The sequence below is a fragment of the Leptodactylus fuscus genome, chromosome 3 (assembly GCF_031893055.1).
Source record: "Leptodactylus fuscus isolate aLepFus1 chromosome 3, aLepFus1.hap2, whole genome shotgun sequence".
In the NCBI taxonomy this organism is placed as follows: domain Eukaryota; kingdom Metazoa; phylum Chordata; class Amphibia; order Anura; family Leptodactylidae; genus Leptodactylus; species Leptodactylus fuscus.
This window is the reverse complement of record NC_134267.1, coordinates 67,945,905-67,966,291: the sequence shown is the minus strand read 5'-3', so window position 1 is coordinate 67,966,291 and position 20,387 is coordinate 67,945,905. Positions and strand designations below refer to the sequence as shown.

The following is a 20,387-nucleotide window of genomic DNA, read 5'->3' as shown; positions in this document are numbered from 1 at the left end:
AGTTGGATAAGTAAGAGTAAACTTCCTTTTTTGTCTTTTCTTTTTTTTTTTTTTTTTTGTCTTGAAAAAATTTATACAAGTTGCAAACATTGTCACAATACAAGGATGTTAACAAAATGTAATCTTAACTTAAGGAAATCCCTTTCCTGGTTGTTTCACACTATAGTTGATAGCTCATCATTTTTGGATATGTGCTTTTCATTTTGTTCCTTTTATTAGTTGGGGAAAAGAGACCGAGGCTATATTTTAATCCTAACCCATAACTCACTAACTGTGTGGTGAAAATGTATGCTGTTTTTATGTGTACTTTGTGAATCAGCTCTTGGTCATTTTCACAATCTGTAAACCTGAAAAAAAGAATATGTGGTGTGTCAATGTAGTCGCATAACTAGGACAGATTTTTATTTTTATTTATTTTTTTAATCTGGTAGAAATGGAGTTTTCTGTTAAATAATTAAGTCCTGAAAACCCTACCGTTGCCTATGAGAACCATGAGGAATATGAATAGGAATACCAAGAGCTTGCATTCTTCTTTCAGACCCTTTATAGGAGTTTGGAGGAATATTCAACTTTTGCAATTGCACCAGCTTGCATGGTTCAGTTAGGTTATTTATTAAAGGGGTGGTCCAATGACTGTAAATTTACTCCCTGTACCGAGTTATTCGAGGTGACGGACCCAGAGGTTCTGGCCACATCATGACTCCCAAGTTATGTGAATCTGAATTGACCTTCAGCTCACTCTGCTCCTCCAGTGATTTTACATAATTACCTGTAAGATTGGTGGATGGGAGGCCGAGCAAACTCAGAGGCTGAAGGCCCCTTCGGATGATATGACCTGGGGGATGGTAACATGACTTCTTCACTAGTCAACCTCTGTCAACCAGAATTTTCACTATGGAGGATTGATGGGATGATTACTCAGTGGCCATTATGTATACTGGCCACATTGTTGCCAGAATCACTTGATTTTCCAGGACCTCTGGTGACCCCTTCACCTACTACATTCATTCCTTGGTACTGTATTCTTTTTTACTTTTGCGTCTGACTGCTAAGTGCTATGCTATGCTAATGATCCCTAGTTTTCATAACAAAGCAAAGGGGTTTTTTATGTGTGACGTGCAAAACCCAAGCGTAATAACATGGCTGTAGTGTCTGTGCTGACTCCCTTTCACAGTGAAGCCTGAGATGTTTTGGGTGTATATTATGGAACCATGGACAAAAAACACATACAGTGTTATGCAAAAGTTTGGGCACCCCTGACCAAAATTAATGCTACTGTGAACAGTTAAGCAAGTTGAAGATGAAATGATCTCCAAAAGACATAAAATTAAACGAAACACACTTTTGAACATTTTAAGCAATATCATTGTATTATTTGGGTTTTGTACAATGAAAAAGGAAAGCAGGATGTTGCAAAAGTATGGGAACCCTAGGAGATTTGAGTGCTCTGATAACTTTGACCGAGGCCTCAGGCCTTAATTAGACTGCTAGAGTCGTGGCTCCTTCACAATGATTGTTAAAAAAGGCTTTACAAAAAGCAACCATGGGTTCTTCTAAGACAGGGATCAGCAACCTTCAGCACTCCAGCTGCTGTGAAATTGCAACTCCCAACATTCTCCATTCACTTCCATGGGAGTTAGAAGAATAGCAGAGTTAGTATGCATGCTGGGAGTTGTAATTTTACAGCAGCTGGAGTGCCAAAGGTTGCTGACCCCTGTTCTATGAAGTGGCCTAGCTCTCTGAAACTGAAAATGGTCCACAAAGCAGTAGAAGGCTACTTGTGACATCCGGTGTCCTGAGGCCCCTGACTGACCTTACTAAATGGTCACATGTGGCAGGGACTTCCGCCAAAACAAGACACAGGAGCAAACCTTTATCCTGGACAACCTCGTTAACCCTTTCCTGGCTGAGTGGCTGCCATAGCCGATGGATCTTTTCTACGTTAGCTAGCAGTGCATTACCCCCAGGGGTTCAAAACCCATAGTGAGGTCTAATAAATAAAAGAGAAAACAACTGTGAAAAAATACACATTACTTGTGTCCTAAAACACCCAGTCTGCAAACTTATAAAAATATTTTTGGGGGTATGGTGAATACCATAGAAGGAAAAATTTAAAATTTAAAAAAAATTATGAAAGCCCATTTTTCGCTGTTTCGTCCCCGATTTAAAAAAAAAAAAAGTTATCAAAGTAATACACCTTCCCCAAAATGGTATAACTAAAATTATATATGGCCATTGAAATATAAAAAAGTTACAGGTGTCAGAATATGGTGACTCTAATATAAATAAATAAAAAAAAATTTTGCAACGTTTTTGATTTTTTTTTTAGGGGTTGAATTGTGAATAAAATTATATAAATTTGTTATCCCCAGAATCATACCGAAATATAGAATACAGGTGACATGTTATTTTGTCTGTGCAGTGAATGCCTTAAAAGGATTCTATCATTAAAAACTTCTCTCCTACCTTTAAATGTATTCTCCGCGCCACCGTTCGGTTAAAATACTGTTTTCCGCCAGCATGCAAATGAGTTCTCTCGCAGGACTGGGAGTGTCCCCAATGCTGCGAGAGAACTCTCCAGCGCTGCCTCCATCTTCTTCAGCAACGTCCTCTTCACCACATCTTCTTCCGGGGGTTGGCTTCAAACTTCAAGGCCTCGGGTCTGGGGCAAAGCAGACTGTGTATGCCTGCCGTACACAAGAAAATGGCCACTTACAATATTGTGTAAGCGGCCATTTTCTCGTAGCCGGCGGGCATGCGCAGTCGACTTTGCCCTAGACCTGAGGCCTAGAAGTCTGAAGCTTGCACCGGAAGAAGATAAAGAGGACGCTTCTGACGAAGATGGAGGTGGCGCTGGAGACAGTTCTCTCGCAGCATTGGGGACGCCCCCAGTGCCGCAAGAGAACTCATTTGCATATCGACAAAAAAACAGGATTTCAAGTGAACGGTGGCACGGAAAAGACAACGAAAGGTAGGAGAGAAATAGCCTTTCTTAAAGAGGACCTTTCATGGTCTGGGGCACAGGCAGTTCTATATACTGCTGGAAAGCCGACAGTGAATTCAGCGCACTGTCGGCTTTCCTGATCTGTGCCCCGGGAAAAGAGCTATTGGTCCCGGTACCGTAGCTCTTTACAGTCAGAAGGGCTTTCCTGACAGTCAGTCAGGTACGTCCTTCTGCACAGTAGCGCCTATAGCGCTGTACAATGTAAGCGGGGAGGAACGCCCCCTCCCTCTGCTCACAGTGCTCGTCCATAGAGGACTATTATCAGGAGGGGAGGGGGTGTTCCTCCCCGCTCACACTGTACAGCGCGATAGGCTCTGCTGTGCAGAAGAACGTACCTGACTGACTGTCAGGAACACCCTTCTGACTGTAAAGCGCTACGGTATACGGCTTTCCAGCAGTATATAGAACTGCCTGTGCCCCAGACCATGTAAGGTCCTTTTTAAAGAGGACCTTTCACCATTTTGCCCATAGGCAGTTCTATATACTGCCGGAAAGCTGACAGTGCGCTGAGTTCAGCACACTGTCGGCTTTCCCGATCTGGGCCCGGTGTGAAGAGCTTACGGTCCCGGTACCGTAGCTCTTCTATGGTCAGAAGGGCATTTCTGACAGCCAGAGACGTCCTTCTTCACAGCACAGCCAATCGCGCTGTGCTGTGAGAGCCGGGAGGAACGCCCCCCTCCATCTGCTCGCAGTACTCGTCCATAGACGAGCATTATCAGGGAGGGAGGGGGGCGTTCCTCCCAGCTCTCACAGCACAGCGCGATTGGCTGTGCTGTGAAGAAGGACGTCTCTGGCTAACTGTCAGAAACGCCCTTCTGACCATAGAAGAGCTACGGTACCGGACCGTAAGCTCTTCACACCGGGCACAGATCGGGAAAGCCGACAGTGAGCTGAACTCAGCGCACTGTCAGCTTTTCGGCAGTATATAGAACTGCATGTGGGCAAAATGGTGAAAGGTCCTCTTTAAGGCTATTCCGACGTGTTAATGAGAAACATAAAGTGTTTGAATGATAGGATCCCTTTAATCATTTGTGATCACTGCTACAGAAGGACAGTATTTTGTATTATACTTACAAGGGCATAGTACTGCCAAAAATAAAGCCTGCCACCAGTAATAAAAATATAAAAAGTAACCATGAATATTGAATTAACAAAAATAACCTGTCTTCCGGTAGTGTCCCTTTCAAAGCTATGGGCACCTAGTATTTCTATTTTACAGCACAATGCATACTGCAAGCTGTTCAGTGATATCTACATCTGTCTGCTCTCCGGCTCCTTTTTTTTCCATATAGTTATTGTCTCCATTTTTGGAACCACTGCTTAGATAACTCACGTTAACAAGGTCTTGCTGGGAATGTGTTATGAGTAATAGTGAGCCACAGGTTGCATAAAACTAACATAATTTGATAGCGCAGCATGTGTTTTCTACATTATGTCTGGCTCAGAGGAATGTTTTTCCTATGGAGTCTATGCCAGATGACTCAGAAAGACCAGACCGGAAAAGAAGTCGCGGGACATATTCTGCTTTAGCAAGAGAAAAACTACAGCTATGACAGATACAGAAATCCAGTGTAAAATATGAAGCTCAGGAATAATTAACATAAACTATAACCTCTGGAAACAAAGCTGCTACTTATACTCATTGCATATTAGAGAGCTGCAATCGCTTTTACCCAAATGGCTCTGTGACTTGTGAAGAAAGCATTAACGCTTCTTATGGGACAGGGATTAGGTATGGTAATGTCAATAGGCACCTTTGCTTTCTCCAGACAGACTGACATTTACTGCAGTTTGGGTTCTATTTGTGTGCACACGCAGGAATTTGAGGAGGATTTCACCTCCAAAATCCTCCTCAAATTCTGCCTAAAATCTGTCTCCCATTCATTTCAATGGGAGGCATTAGGCGATTTTTTTTCAGCTAGCATCCTGCTGATTTTGTAGGCGGATTCCACCCAAGAACTTCTATTCAAAGTGAATGGGAGGCAGAAGATTTCTCATAATCTGCTTTGGGAATTTTACCCTGCCCAATATAAGCAAAACAGGAAAAATACAGTTTCACTCTTCTCCAAATTCCTCTTCAAATTCAGTGTCAAAATCTTCATTGGTTTTTGGCAGGCAGAAATCTGCTTCAAATTCCTAATGCAGGACATGACAAATTGAGCATCAAATGAATATGTGTGAACACTCCCTAATGAAGCTATTTGAGGCTTTTCTGACCTCCTAATCCACTGTTTTGATGTCCACCAATACAATTGATTGCTGTGTTGGGGCACAAGAATTTACTGGAAGTGAGTATTTTCTGCTTGAACCTAACAAGATATGCCTTGCGTATACTCGAAAGGTTTGCTTAGCAGTTTTGTTCGGTCGAAATACATCCAAACCAGAACTGCTATTATACTCTGAGGTCTCTTCAAACCAAATGACGTCAGGGACATGGGGCACGCCGGCATTATTATGTATAGATGCAAGCACCTGATATTCAGGAGGCCCGAAGAGGATAGGAACCTGCATTGGAGCCACTATGAGACATTATTCTGCCACAGAGATCTTCAATGTGAATTTTTTTTTTAAAAAGTACTTTGTGCAGTCCAGGGCTCATAGTGCCCATAATGATGTTGCCACTTGGCTGCAGATCCTGACTCAATAAGACCACTTCTCTAATCATTTACATATCTGCTTGCCAAATTTTGCATTCTGACTCTTCTATCTGGATGCGGTTTTTATTTATTTTTGTCTATGTGCGTGCATCTGTATATGTGTATATTTTAACTTCATATGCTTGAGGTTCTAACCTAAAACGAATCACCTTTTGCCCTATTGTAGATGAACAGAAACCTGTATATAAGTTATTCTTACTATTTATTCTCTATGTATTAGGTCGTTTTGAAGAAGAATTTATTAAGATGCGAATGGAGAGGTTACAAGCTTGGATGTCTCGAATGTGCCGCCATCCTGTTGTATCAGAGAGTGATGTTTTCCAGCAGTTTCTTGCTTTCAGAGATGAGAAGGTATGTGAATAATATGTTAATAAACTATATTAATTGTATGGCATTTCTTTGCTTGCTACTATGCATTGTCCCTATCTGGTGAGTGTAGGCTATATTATTGTTATTCTAGTTATGTAATATAACCAGGGTATGAACACTTAACGGGGATGGGTAATAGTTGTTAACAGATAAAGGTTATTGCTATACTGAGTGATAGGTTTGTTTTAATGTAATGAATGTTAAAATTCATTATCTCTGAAATAAATGGAAGAAGAAGCCCCTGTGTTCATGCATGCAGATTTAGCATTTTTCACAGACATCTATTGTTTACATTCAATATATTTTTTAAAAAATTCTGTCCAGACACTACAGTGTAAAAAAAAAAAAAAAAAAAAAAAAAAAAAGGGGGTTTTGAAGGATGCTTAGGTTATAGATAGGATGTTTCTTGCAGAAATGTATTCACTGACTTGGGGAAAATGCAGCCACAGTAAAAACCAAAATAGTTTCAATAGTATAATTTCCAGGAATTCACAAACATTACCTCTAGGTTACTGTATTATGTTCCATATAATGGAAGTGTTAGTATGAGGGAGATCAAAGACAAAGTAAAACCATTCCAATTTTTTACGGTACCTGCCGTCCTGATTTCTGTATATACAGAGCTCTATGTGTGCTATGTATAGAGTGCACGATGCTTCCTGCTGGATCTTAGGAGACCACATTGACTCTACCGTGTGCTGCAGAACGCTCTATTGCCTTCATAATGGTCACTAATATGCCGGTTACAGGAGAATGTCATGTTAAAATGACGCACATACGTTTTTAACCACTTTATCTTTGGGGGGCACAAAGTGTAGAATGGAAAGAAATACTAAAAAGAAAAAAGTGAAATACTAAAAAAAAAAAAAAAAAAAAAAAAAAGGGGTTATCCACCTTTCAAAAATTGATAGCCTATCAGACAAGCCATAAATTTTAGACTGGAGAGGAACCGACTGTTAGGACGCCCTACCATACCAGATCAGCTGTTGCCCAAAGCACACGGCTTTCAATACTGTTTACATCACCAGATACTTGATAACGGTTATTGTGAGTATTGCAGCCCTATTCCTTCCATGTTTATGGTACACTGGGCAGGACCGATAACCGCTACTATATAGAATATGCCATAGGGATGGGGTATGGGGCCCCATTCACATTTTACATCTGGGATCATAGGACTTTAGTTACGCCATTGGTTCTAGGTCATTGTGAGCAGAACATACTCTTCATGCTTTTGTTTTTTTAGGCCGGGTTCACACGATGTCTTTTGACACGTAATGTGATTTTGCGGCGGCCGCAAAATAGCGCCGCGTATACGGTACCGCCTCCCATTGAAAACAATGGGAGCGTATACGGCCCGCAAAAGATCCCGCGGCGTCTACGTGGCACATTACGTGCCAAAAGACATTGTGTGAACCCAGCCTTATAGTGTATATGTTACTTGAACATAATGGATGTTGTTAATGCCTGTGCTTTCATTTCATCTAAAAACTCAAACCAACTATAACAGCTTTGTAAAATAACTTGGTGCCCTGAATATAAGACTGAGTGATAATGGGTAATCTCATTTATATCTCTTCAAATTTGAAGGAGTGGAAGACTGGGAAGAGGAAAGCAGAGAAGGATGAATTAGTTGGCAGTATGATTTTTTCCACAATGGAACCAGAAGCTCCTGACTTGGATATGATAGAAGTGTAATGTTTTCATTCTTATTAAAATAACAATAAGAAATAAGAAAAATATTAGAATATTTACTTTCTCGGTATTGTGTTCACATAAATCAAAGCTTTTATCAGAACTGAAATTACTGTAAACTTTCAAGGTCTGACACTTCCCACATTTTTTTTTTTGAGCTGCTGTTTCTTTGTCTGTTGATCATACTAGGAAATGAACCTGCCCTAGAGATCAATGATGATCAGACCAATTATTTATATATATTTTTTTACCTTATATTTTATTATAATAAAAACACCGTAACTATCATTATTGTTACAGAATATTGTTACCAGTGTCATTATTTTTAAATTCCCACTCAGGGATTTCAGCTTACAGTTTCTTAATTGCATATATGTGAAATACATAGGGGAAATTTCATTATATATATGCACCAATTGTTTGTGGGGAAAAAAAGTGTCAAAAATATGCAAAAGCTTTTTCCACGTTTAGTAGTAGTAGTTTTTGTTTTAAAAATGGACATGGATGAAATCTTGTAGAAGTGATTCTACAATGCCCAAATATGCCTGTTGGGACAGTCCAACAGATTTACTGTAATTTATGCCTGGAACTTATCACAAATGCAACACATATCTATGCCAACCCATAGCTTACTAAGAAGACACACCAACTTGATAGGTCACTAATATCAGATGGATGCCTAATACCTGAACTGATACACAGAGTATGTAGCAGGAAGCAGACTGCTCTATTCCCTGTGTAGTGGCCAAATCAGGTACTGCAACTCAGCTCCCATAAAATTTTATCTTTAGGCTGGGGGTAGTAAAAAAATTTTTAAAAGAAGTATACTCACCTGTCCCTGGTGCTCCAGCGCCTCCCTACTCGGTCCAGTCCTGCAGCTCCAGGTTATGCAGCGGAAGTACCTGATTCATTCCCGGTTCTCTTCCTGTGGCTGCTGATTTTGGCCTCAGCAGTCACGTGACCACTGAGGCCTTCCAGCAGTCTCAAAAAGGGATTCAGAGATGTCACTAACTGGTGACCTTCTTGAGGCCGCTGATTTGGCCTCAGCGGTCACTTAACTGCTGAGGCCAGTCAGCAGCCTCAGGAGGAGAACCAGGGATGTCACAGGTAGTCACGTGCAGCCTTCTTGAGGCCACTCAGCGGAAGGGAATTGGGATGTCACAGCCAGAGAGAAATTCATCAGCAAGAAGGCAGCTGGCCTCAGTGTTTTTTTGTTTTTTTTTTTTACTTCCCCTGGCCTAATGCTAAAATATTTTTTAGCTTGGACAATCTCTTTAAGCTGCAGTGATTCCACTGTGTGTACCACCAATCTGGTATTGATGATCTATCCTTAGTAAATAACCAATACAATGTTAAATATTTGCAAGTCATAGAGAATGCATACTTATGTGGGTTTTTTTTTTTTGGTTTTTTTTTGTGTTAAGCATTTTACATCACATAGTGAGTTAATGTTCTAGATTATAGGAAACTGAACAGTCATTTGTCACTGGACTTAAAATTACAGAGAATACCAGGATTTCCTGTTTGGTGTGTTTGCATTTGGCATCACTAACAAGCTATAAATCATAACTGTTTACTATAAGGGTGTCTTTCCTCACAACTCCTAGGTCATCACTAGTAGAAAGCTAGATCATGAATCTGCTATGCAGTAAGCAGCGTGCAGGACAGTAAAAATACAAAAAAGTACATTCTAAAGAAAGCGTCTTTTCTGCTTTCTGAAATTCGTGCTTTTATGTTTGGAAGTAACTGCATCTGACAGCTGTGGGAGGAATTAAATGACACAGTGTTCTTGTGGAGTGTCTTCTCCCCATACTAATGAGCCAAGCTTGTTGTGGTGCATTAGTGTTTCTACGACTTTTTTTTTTTTTTTTTTTGCAGACGCACCTGATAATTGGAAATGTGTCAGGATAAAAAGCTTTCCCAGTTTAACATTTTATTAAGAAATGTATGAGTGGTATTCTAAATGTGCTTTTATTATTCCAGGGAACAGAAGTGTGAAGCAGTGAGCAGGTTCACCAGAGCAATGGATGATGGTGTGAAGGATTTACTTAACGTAGGCCAGGAGCACTGGAAGCGATGCACAGGACGTAAGTGGATCATACACAGATTCAAGATAGTTGGGGTTAAACACTTTATTATAATTTTTGCTAAAATGCATTAGCAGTAAACCAACTAGTTTGTCATTTGTAGTTTAGCACTGTTTTATTTCTCTGTAAAGTGCCATGGCTGCAACCCTTTTTTTCATTGCACCCTAGTCCTTAATATGGCCCCTGATGGAGAGGCTTCTGACCAGACCTGTCCTTCAGTGGCCTTCATTGGAAAAGTCTGTGCATTGCATTGGAGTCGTTTACCATACTGTGCATTGTATTAATTTGTGCATAGCATAATTTCATGGTGGCCCCTGATGTATGGGTGGTAAGAGGTCTTTACTGAGTTTTTTTTTTTGTCTTTCAGTATGCTGGCCATTTTTCTTCAACACTGTTTTGTTACTTACATAGCTTATGGGATATGAAATTGAACTAGAACAGTGCTAACATTCATAAAATACAACTTGAGGGTATATACCATATTTTACAGACTATAAGATGCACTTTTTAGCAAGGAAATCACTTGCTAAAAAGTCCCTGCATCTTATAGTCTAAAGTTAAGGGGGGGTCAGCAGTGCCAGACCCTTTAGCCTTCTTCCTCAGTGATCTAGAACCAGTAAGTGCACATGTGTAAGCAGCAGGGATGATTACTGAACCCAAGGAGATGTGCTGTGCTAGCTGTTATGGGAGGACAGTGTCTAACAATTATGGGAGGTTTGCATCTAAGGCCTGGGTCACATCTGCGTTCGGCATCCGAAGCGGACTCCCCGAACGGAATACCAAACACATTGACAAGCGGTGAGCTTATGAAAGCACACAGACCCCATAGAATATAATGGGGTCCGTGTGTTTTCCGTGCAGTGTCTGCACACTTTCTTCTCCACATGACTCGTGTCTGCTTGTCAATGCATGCAGTATTCAGTATTCCATTCGGGGGGTCCCCAAGCGGACTCCCAGAATCGAATACCAAACGCAGATGTGAACTAGGCCTAACTATTATGAGGTATAGACTGGGACTAGATATTACATAGGGACTATTTTTTTCCCCGCTAGTGGGGAAAAAAAAGTGAGGGAATCCCATTGAAATGAATGGGAGACGTATTTTGAGGCAGATTCCTGCAAAATACTTCCTGTGAGCATACCCTAACACAGTTGTTATTTTCTATTTGAGCCTACTGTGAATGCTGCAGAGGGCCAAACGTTTCAGTAGTATAGGATCATCATAAATCTCTCTCTCTCTGTAGAACCTGGAATTTCTATACATTATGCAGTCTTATTTCCCCTGTGGTCGTGCTATAAGGAAATTTCATACCAGTTGTCAGATATACAACAGCTTACAACTTTGCCATGGGGACTGGTCAGCAAGTTCCTTGTGATCAGCTTATTGTCAGAGAACCCTAGAAAGACCCCGTATAACTGACTGCCATTTCCGAGTTTGTTATGGAGATCCAACTTTACTATTTTACACAGAAATTCAGTTCAGCCCAGTTTGGATATAAATACCCACAATACCCTTAGTACATTTTTAGAAATTTTCTTGTTTTTGTTATTCCTAAAAATGCAAGTTTATTTGTTGAAACCTGTTTTGTGGTTCTCGTTCTATATAGCATTACCCAAGGAGTATCAGAAGATTGGAAAAGCATTACAGAATTTGTCGCTAGTTTTCAGCTCTAGTGGCTACCAAGGTATATTCCTAAATATACATCTCTTGCATATTGTTTTTTTAGGATGAAGTTTTACAGAAGTTTCATAAAAAATAGTGGATAAGACATCAACAAATTGCAAATCTACAATTTCTATTTAATGAATTATTACTAGTTTCGACTGCGTAGCCCAGTGTATCAATGATTTGGCTGTAAACAATGCAAAAAGCCTAAAACAAATATGGTGCAAAGCAAGAATACCCTTTCATTAGTAAATTTACCCTAATACTGTACGGTCTTCTATCTAGTTTACTGTAACAGTTTCAGTAGACCTGTCTTTTGCTCCTTAGGTGAAACTGATTTAAACAATGCTATCACAGAGGCTGGAAAAACCTATGAAGCAATAGCCAACCTGGTGGAAGAGCAGGTAAATTATATGCAAGATATGCTGTATGAACCTTGTATTTACATAGCCTGTCCCCTCATTTCAGCATACATGAAGACATATGACAATATTTTATAGTATAAAAAAGTTTAAGTATCCTATTGAGATTAAAATAAAATATTAACAATAATACATTGAAATACCTTCAACCATTCAAACACTTTTTCTATCATTGTTTGAATACTTGAACCTGAAGTTTTCTGTTGTTTTTTCCTAGCATTTTCCGCATTCTATAGGGCATCTTATGGGACAAACGCTTTAAAAAGACCACAACCCAAAATTCTTTGTATGTAGTTCTATAGTGTAATTTACCATACCATAAAAAGTTGTTTCTCCCCAAAATGCTGCATGAAACTAGCCTAACAATAACAGAGATAACACCACAAAGAGAACAAATACATTTTTGTAAATAAATTGTTGGTTATTAACCCCTTCCCGACATGCGCCGTAATAGTACGGCGCGTGTCGGGTCTGTAACTATGGCGACCGCCCGGGAGCCGGGCGGCCGTCATAGCCGCCGGGTGTCTACTGCTTTAAGCAGTAGACAACCGGCTCTGATGCCTCCGATCGGTCCCCGGACCGATCGGAGGCATTAACCCCTCCGGCGCTGCTGTCAAAGGCGCCGGAGGCGCCATTTTCCCGGCGGCGCATGGGCGCCGCCATTTTGGCAGGGATCGCCAGCTCCTGGAATAGGAGCCGTCGGAATATGGCGACTTTTAGAAAAAAAAAATTTTAACACCGTTTTGGAATTTTTTTTAGGGGTCAAAATGTAAATAAAACCATATAAATTTGGTATCCCTGGAACCGTACCGAAACACAGAATATAGGGGACATGTCATTTTGGCTGCACAGTGAACGCCGTAAAACCAAAACCCGTAAGAAAGTCGCAGAAATGCATTTTTTCTTCAAATCCACCCCATTCTGAATTTTTTTCCTGCTTCCCAGTACATTATATAGAATAATTAATGGTGGCATCATGAAGAAAAAATTGTCCCGCAAAAATTAAGACCTCATATGACTCTGGGAGCGGAGAAATAAAAAAGTTATGGGGTTTAGAAGGAGGGGAGTCAAAAACGAAAAACGAAAATCAAAAAATGCCATCGAGGGGAAGGGGTTAAATAAAGTATACATATTTGGCATCTTTTTTTCTTGAAATAATCCTTACAATTAAGTCATCACATCTACTGAGATATAAATAATAGCGGAATACATAAAATTAGCGGATTGTTTCTTGCGACCCAGGACTTGCAGCGGCACGTTGCACACCCAAACACATAGCAGTGGCAGACACCGGAGGGTAGGGGATAGGTTAGTATGGTATGTTTTTTATGTTACATTTTCCCCGCTTTCCTGTACAACCTCTTTAAGGGATAATCCCACTGTATTCATCTAGTCAGTATTTCTCTATAGTATACAATGACCATACGCATTTGAGTAAAAGATAATGGCTTAAGTATGGCGATTCTCTTCTACTGTCTGTGTGCTGTCTATAGCAGATTGCACACCACAATGCAGAATACAGATCATATAATTGCCAAAAATAGAGTTACTCCTCCACAAACTGTATTACTTTGTTATTGAACATTTGATGAAAGCTTAGGTCAGGGGTGCTCACACTTTTTCAGCATGTGAGCTACTTTATAAACTGACCAAGGGATAAGATCTACTACCCACTTCTTTTGGGCGGGGCCTGTTGATGGGGGCAGGGCCTGTGGGCAGGGCAAGAGTGAGAGCAGGAGACAGTTCTCCGGTGTCTGCTTGTTCACAGCGCAGGCTGAGAATCATCTCAGGGCTGCGGCGGCCCTGCCTGCAAGTGTCCGGAGATTACTCTCAGCCTGCACTGTGAACAAGCAGCTCCCTGCATCCCTAAGAGAGGGGAGCGCGTCATCCCCCGGAGCTGCTGCTGCCCGGCCTGCAAGTGTCCGGAGTGCTTGTTCTCGCGAGTGTCTGGGGATCCCTGGCTGTATCCCACGATCGACCCATACGTCCTTCGCAATCGACTGGTAGATCACAATCGACGTATTGGGCACCTCTGGCTTAGGTAAACTTTAACTTCCATTTATGGTATAACCAAAGGGATTATCTAAGCTTTTAAAATTGATGGCCATCAGTTTTAGATTTTTGGGGATCCTGGTGAAAAAGCTGTTTTGAAAGGGCCAAGTCACTTATTCAAGCATTAGAGTCTCTTCATTGTCTGCGTCCTCAGAATGTCATATATTTTATTATCTTCAACAGCCCTTTACAGAGATCTTGTCAGTATTGTCACAAATAGGGCACACAATCTAAATTCCCTATCAATTTGTATTTCTCTATCATTAGTACCTTTGTGCTTTTAGGTTACATTTAAGTGTGTGGTTTCATTTTCTACTGTTTCATATTGATATTTTCTCCAATGTGTGTATCATGGAAGGTGCATACAACAGTGTTTATGTTTAGCTCTGTCCTTATATTAAGAGAAAAATAAAGATCTGTGTACATCTATTTATTTTTCATACAAAAATTGTTGTACATTTATTTACTGCTTTATTTGTTTGTTTGTTTTCCAGCCAAAAAAAGATCTTCATTACCTGATGGAGACCAATCACGAGTACAAGGGGTTTTTGAGTTGCTTTCCAGACATTATCTCTGCTCACAAGGTATTTTTTTTTAGCATTTAATAGAATTATCAGACACTTATTCAATAACCGTGATTTATTTTAATTAAAAAAAAAAAAGATTTTTGTGTAATGTGACCTGTTAGGGTAGAGTTATCATGTATATGATGTCCAATAAGCCTTCTATCACAATTGTTCTTTATTGCTACAAGGACTCAGTATTGCTCATAAATAGCAATAGTGAAGTCTAATGTCATAAACATATAAGTACAGTACTTTTTCACTTTGCTCTTGACATACAGGAGCCACAGTTACTACAGTTCATGTGAATAGAAGAAACATTGTAATATATCTTATCAAAGGAAAATGCTTATATTTTCACCTATTTGTCAGCTCCTTCAGCTGCGCTCTTAGAAGAGCCCGGACTAAGAAAGAACCAAGCACAGACCCATGCTGTCTACAATAACAGCAAAGGTGAACAAAGCTCCAATAATATAGAAATCTTACAGTGCTCTGTCAGCACTGAAGACAGGACTCGGCAGTGAATTGAATAGTCCAAGCACAGACCCATGCTGTCTACGATAAGAAGTGAGATAGAAATCTTACAATAATCTGCTTCAGGATGTCTGTGTCTCTCTCCCTCTCAATCACTCACACCCCCCATTGAGTTATAAGAACTAAGCCTTGACGGCAGTGAAGACAGGACTCAGCAGTGAATGGAACAGTTTAGCAGGCAGAATAGGATCTGATTACAGGAGACAGAAGCATTTTCTCTGCTAAGATATGACATAGTTTCTTATATTTATCTGAACTATTATTTCACAAAAAAAAGACAGTTCTTTTAACATGCAGATGCAATGCCAACAGCAATGTAAGTGTATGAAAAAAAAAAGACAGGAAAAAAAAATCATTGCTTTGAACCCCTCCCAATGTATATACGTTGTGTAAATTTAAGTACAAACTATATCTGCTTGCTATATTGTCAATTCGTGCTCATATTGGTAAAAATCTATCATGTTAAAGCCTTTAGCCGTTGCCTCATTAAATCTTTAGTCACAGGACCGCTGTCCATATGTATAGCATCATTTGTTTGTAATTGTGATGCTTTTTTTCCCCTGAATTAATGTAAACATAGGCTAAAAATAATTTTGGAACTGAGAGGTTGTAGTATTCACATGAACTTAACTAGTTTTGACTTGTAAATTCGATTTACTTCATAGCATCAGAAAATACATAAGCTTAAAGCTTAAGTATACATTTCGGTATATTCTGTTAAGGCTTTTATACATAAAGCAATGGTGCCCCAGGTTAGCAGGGCAGTGATCACAAGCAGACCCCAGTTTGTCAGCTGATTTAGATTCTTTATGTGGACGTAACATGCTTATTGTCTATGTAAACACTGAATGTTCATTCCACGTAGAGTTCCATGTTGGCCTTGTATTACCTACCACCTGAAGCCAATGGAACAAGCGCTCCTATGTACTCTTATATACATACCTGTACTATCAGTCAGTCCATTATCGATGCCCATGCAGTGTGGTCATATTCTGTATAATGGAAAGGCTCTTATTGCAGATATGTGCCTGTTCTTTCAAATATTGTACTGTTTTTTAACATTGCAGGCAGGCATTGACAAAGTGAAAGAAAGTGATAAATTGGTGGCTACCAGTAAAATTACACAGCAGGACAAGCTAAACATGGTGAAGAGAGTGAGCACAATGTCATTTGCACTTCAAGGTAACATGCATGTATAACGGAGACAAGAGGCCTGTTGCATAATGTGTCAGCGACATGTCCATTTGTTTATCAATTTCCTGTGTTCTTTTTTGCCTCCAGCTGAAATGAATCATTTTCACTCCAATCGAATTTATGATTACAACAGCGTCATTCGCCTTTACCTGGAACAGCAGATACAGTTTTATGAAACCGTAAGATTTGCATTTTGTTTTTTTTGTAGCTTATTAAATACTAATGTTGTGCTACTAATGGCAGCTTTAAGGGTAATGGGGTAGATTTATTATGCCTTGTACGCCAGTTCTCTAGCCTATAAGGCTGCGATCACGTCAGTGTTTGGCTCTCCACAGGAAATCTGCTTTTGAAATGGATTTTGAACTGTTTGTTTTAAACCCCATTGATTTCAATTGGTTGTAAAAATCATCCGCAGGTGTGTATTTGGAGGTGTCTGGTATCCACTCTTTTGGGAAGAGAAAAAAGTCAGACTTGCAGTACTTTTTCTCCATCCAATTTTTATTTATTTATTTATTTTTAACATTGAGGTCTATGGAAGGCGGAAACAAGTAGAATCCATCTGTATGACGCTGACCTAAAACAAAGTATTCTTCTGTGGGATATTTATTATTAAAGGGGTTTTCCCACATATTCAAATTTGTAGGCACTGAAGTTGAACATTTATGCAAATATATATAGTTTAAAATTTTGTAGTGTTTTAAAGATTTTCTATAACCAACTTGGTGGTGACAGTATTTTGTCTTGATAGGTCACCAATGGAAGGAAATTTTTATGTCTTTACAGTTGTCAGAAACCCAGCCATGATTTACTTATTGTGGCCAAGTTATATTCTTGTGCATACATGATCCCTGGCATTTTGTGTTTCTGCAAGAGAAAATAGCCTGTCTTAGGCTAAGGTTTCTCTGCAGACTTTCTTCCATTATACCTATAAAGTGCCAGCGTATCCATAGATATAATTAACATGCTGCAATTTCCAAAACTGCAACACTTTTGGAAATCTCACCGCGTGTCCGCTGTGCTTTTTTTTTTTTTTTTCGCAAAAAACGCCAAGTTGGGCCCCAGCTTTAAAAAGGAAATCATGGCTGGTAATCTGAAAAGTGTCAGACTATAGAAAGTTCCTACAGTCATGTTTGTATCCATCGGACACCTACATTCAACATTGAAATTGCAACATTAAAGAGTCTTGGAAATATGGAAATTGCACGCTTGAGAGACATATTAACAGTATACAAATTATGAAAAAATGGAAACAAAATATTGAAAACATTTCAATTCATTCATTCATTCAACATTGGTTTTGTGCACCACACGCAAACATGCACCTACACACCTTGACAAGCTTTCCATGAGGCTATTAATGGTTTGTTTGAGGATTATTATGCCACACTGATTGCACTTGGGCACGCAAATCATCAAGAATGGTTGCTGTCAGCTCCCTCTGCAATTGTCGACCAATGACCTCTCAGATGTTCTCGATGTGAGACGCTGCAGGCCATGGTAACATGTTTAGGTTACACAAATTGCTGCACAGTAGCAGGACCATCATGCAGTCTGGCATTGTGTTGTTGAAAAACAGCCCTTGGGACACCTTGGAGAAATGACAGTAGCTCTGGTTCCACAACTAAATCAATGGGACATCAAGCTGTTAGTGTGCCTATAATGAAGACAAGAGGGGTCTGACTACCATTACATTGAAAAAAAAATTCCACAGGCTAACACGGTACAAGGATATTTTTTCTTATACCATTACATTGACACCCCACACTATAATTCTGAGAGTAGGAATGCTGTGTTGTTCCCTTATGGCATTGCCCAAGTGGTCTCCAAACCGATCTCCAGCACTCATTGCTGAAATGGTAGGGCCTCCAAAGCTATCTTGCTGTGCACAATGATGGCCTTTGAATCCAGTTGGTCACCTAGTTTGTAGGCTGATGTTGTGAGAATAAGGGCAGACTGGACAAGAGAAATTATACCCTGTAGTCTGCAAGTATAGTGTATATATGGAATATGAACCAATACTGAGAATTACTCCCATCATGAAAGAGTGTCCTTACTGTGCACACACTTACAACACATATATATATATATATATATATATATATACACAAACAACACACACATACACTTAATGTACACATATATACAGAATATATAATATATAACTTATATACACTCACTCTGCACATAAAGTGAGGAGTCTTCCTGTTCCTTTGACTCAAGGATGGTTATGTGATTGCTTTAGGCTGGGGCCACACAGACTGGAAATGCCGCAATCTGCCCGTGGCGGAAACGCCGCTGGAGAAATTGTGGCGTTTTACAGTACATGTAAAGTAGATGGGATTCTAATGAATCCCATGCCCACTTTGCGGTAAAAACCGCTTTGCGAACACGCCGTGATTCCCAAAACCGGTATGGTTTTTGAAATCACAGCATGTCAATTATATCTACAGAAACAGCGGCGGTTTCCTCATAGATATAACTGTATCAGAAAGTTCACAAGGAAAACTCTTCGTACTTTCTGTTTAAAGCATTGCGAGAAGAACTACTATGCGTTGTTGTTGCATTTTTTTCCAGCAGCCTTTATTGCTACGGGTCATCCCATGGGTCCTTAGCCTTATAAGCAATTCCCAGATCTACTGTATGTTGCAATTGCTACTTGAGCAATTCCCTGATATGGCTCAGGAAACAGATCAGTAAACAACTACCTATTTTCCAATACAGTTACCACAAGGCCAGTTTGACTTTAGCTGTGTCAGACCGCAGGTTGCCATGTCCAAACTTTCTGCTACATTTTTTATTTGCTTTCCAATTACCAATATTAAAAATAATCATCTTGTTACCTAATATTGATAAATGGATATTATATGGGAAAAAAAATGCTGTTCTAGTCATAAACGCCACATAATGTAATAACTTTGTATCATGTCTTTATTTCTTTATTTTCAGATTGCTGAGAAGCTAAAACAAGCCCTTGCCCGTTTTCCTGACATGTAAATAATCCAGTACTCATGTTTGAAGGATAATTGGAAGTGCCTTTCTATGTATTAATAGTGAACATTACAAATTAGCCCTTTGGACGCTGCCCACAGAGGATGAACTGGCAATTTAACCTTGCAGATGCAGAGGTTCTGTGCGTATTAACTGAAATGGTCAAGCTAAAGTCAGCTTTATTTGTCAGAAAAGAGCTTTTCCCAGTGGACTTAAATATAAAAGTATATTAAATGCATGTCCATGTTTAGTTAATATCACCACATCGTACATAACATCGCGGCCTTCTGCTTCTCAGCCTGGTCCCTGCGAAAGGACAAAGTTTCTTTAGAATATGAGGAATTGACACCAGAAGAAGCCTCAGGTCCCTTTTGTACCTTCTTGCCAATGACTACCACAGCTGCCTGTTTGATTGGAGCCTTGATTTTCTCTCTGAACTTTCTGAAATTCAAGAAGGTTAAATGTGTTCTATTCGCTAACACTAAGTGCGATTGGGATGAAAAATTTGTATATGCACAGCAAGTAATGATTTCTAGTTGTGCCGTATTCATTGTGCAATCTTTATTTGATACACACCATTGTCTTTGCCAGACTTGTTACAACTGCATTTTTCTTTGTTTAATTCAACTTGGTTGTGCAACTCAGGTTAAAAAAAAAAATGAAGAAAATAAAAAAAAGTTTCTTTTTTATTAATAAACAAGGGAAACTTATATTTCACCCATGAATTGTAAAATTATTTTTGAATGAACATTTGCACCTTTATAAATGGACAAAGTACACAGCCATAAGCATGTTTTATTATATTTGTGTCTACAGCTGGTCGTAGATGTGAGGTTTCCACTTGCTCGATAGATGGACGGCAGATTGGGTTGTACTTTAGGTAAACACTAGAGATGAGCGAACACTAAAATGTTCGAGGTTCGAAATTCGATTCGAACAGCCGCTCACTGTTCGAGTGTTCGAATGGGTTTCGAACCCCATTATAGTCTATGGGGAACATAAACTCGTTAAGGGGGAAACCCAAATTCGTGTCTGGAGGGTCACCAAGTCCACTATGACACCCCAGGAAATGATACCAACACCCTGGAATGACACTGGGACAGCAGGGGAAGCATGTCTGGGGGCATAAAAGTCACTTTATTTCATGGAAATCCCT

At 39.7% G+C, this 20,387-nt stretch overlaps 1 protein-coding gene across 1 annotated transcript in view; it reads left to right on the top strand.

Moving 5' to 3' along the window:
• The window catches only part of SNX9 (sorting nexin 9), a 75,462-nt gene extending 55,536 nt beyond the window's left edge, over window positions 1-19,926 (top strand). Inside the window, exons 10-18 of the mRNA XM_075267703.1 lie at window positions 5,882-6,012; window positions 7,621-7,724; window positions 9,709-9,812; window positions 11,420-11,497; window positions 11,806-11,882; window positions 14,447-14,536; window positions 16,117-16,231; window positions 16,331-16,422; window positions 19,190-19,926. Coding sequence (XP_075123804.1) covers window positions 5,882-6,012; window positions 7,621-7,724; window positions 9,709-9,812; window positions 11,420-11,497; window positions 11,806-11,882; window positions 14,447-14,536; window positions 16,117-16,231; window positions 16,331-16,422; window positions 19,190-19,237 — 839 coding nt within the window. The 3' untranslated portion in view covers window positions 19,238-19,926. The remainder of the gene's footprint in view (window positions 1-5,881; window positions 6,013-7,620; window positions 7,725-9,708; window positions 9,813-11,419; window positions 11,498-11,805; window positions 11,883-14,446; window positions 14,537-16,116; window positions 16,232-16,330; window positions 16,423-19,189) is intronic.
• The last annotated feature ends 461 nt before the right edge of the window (window positions 19,927-20,387 follow it).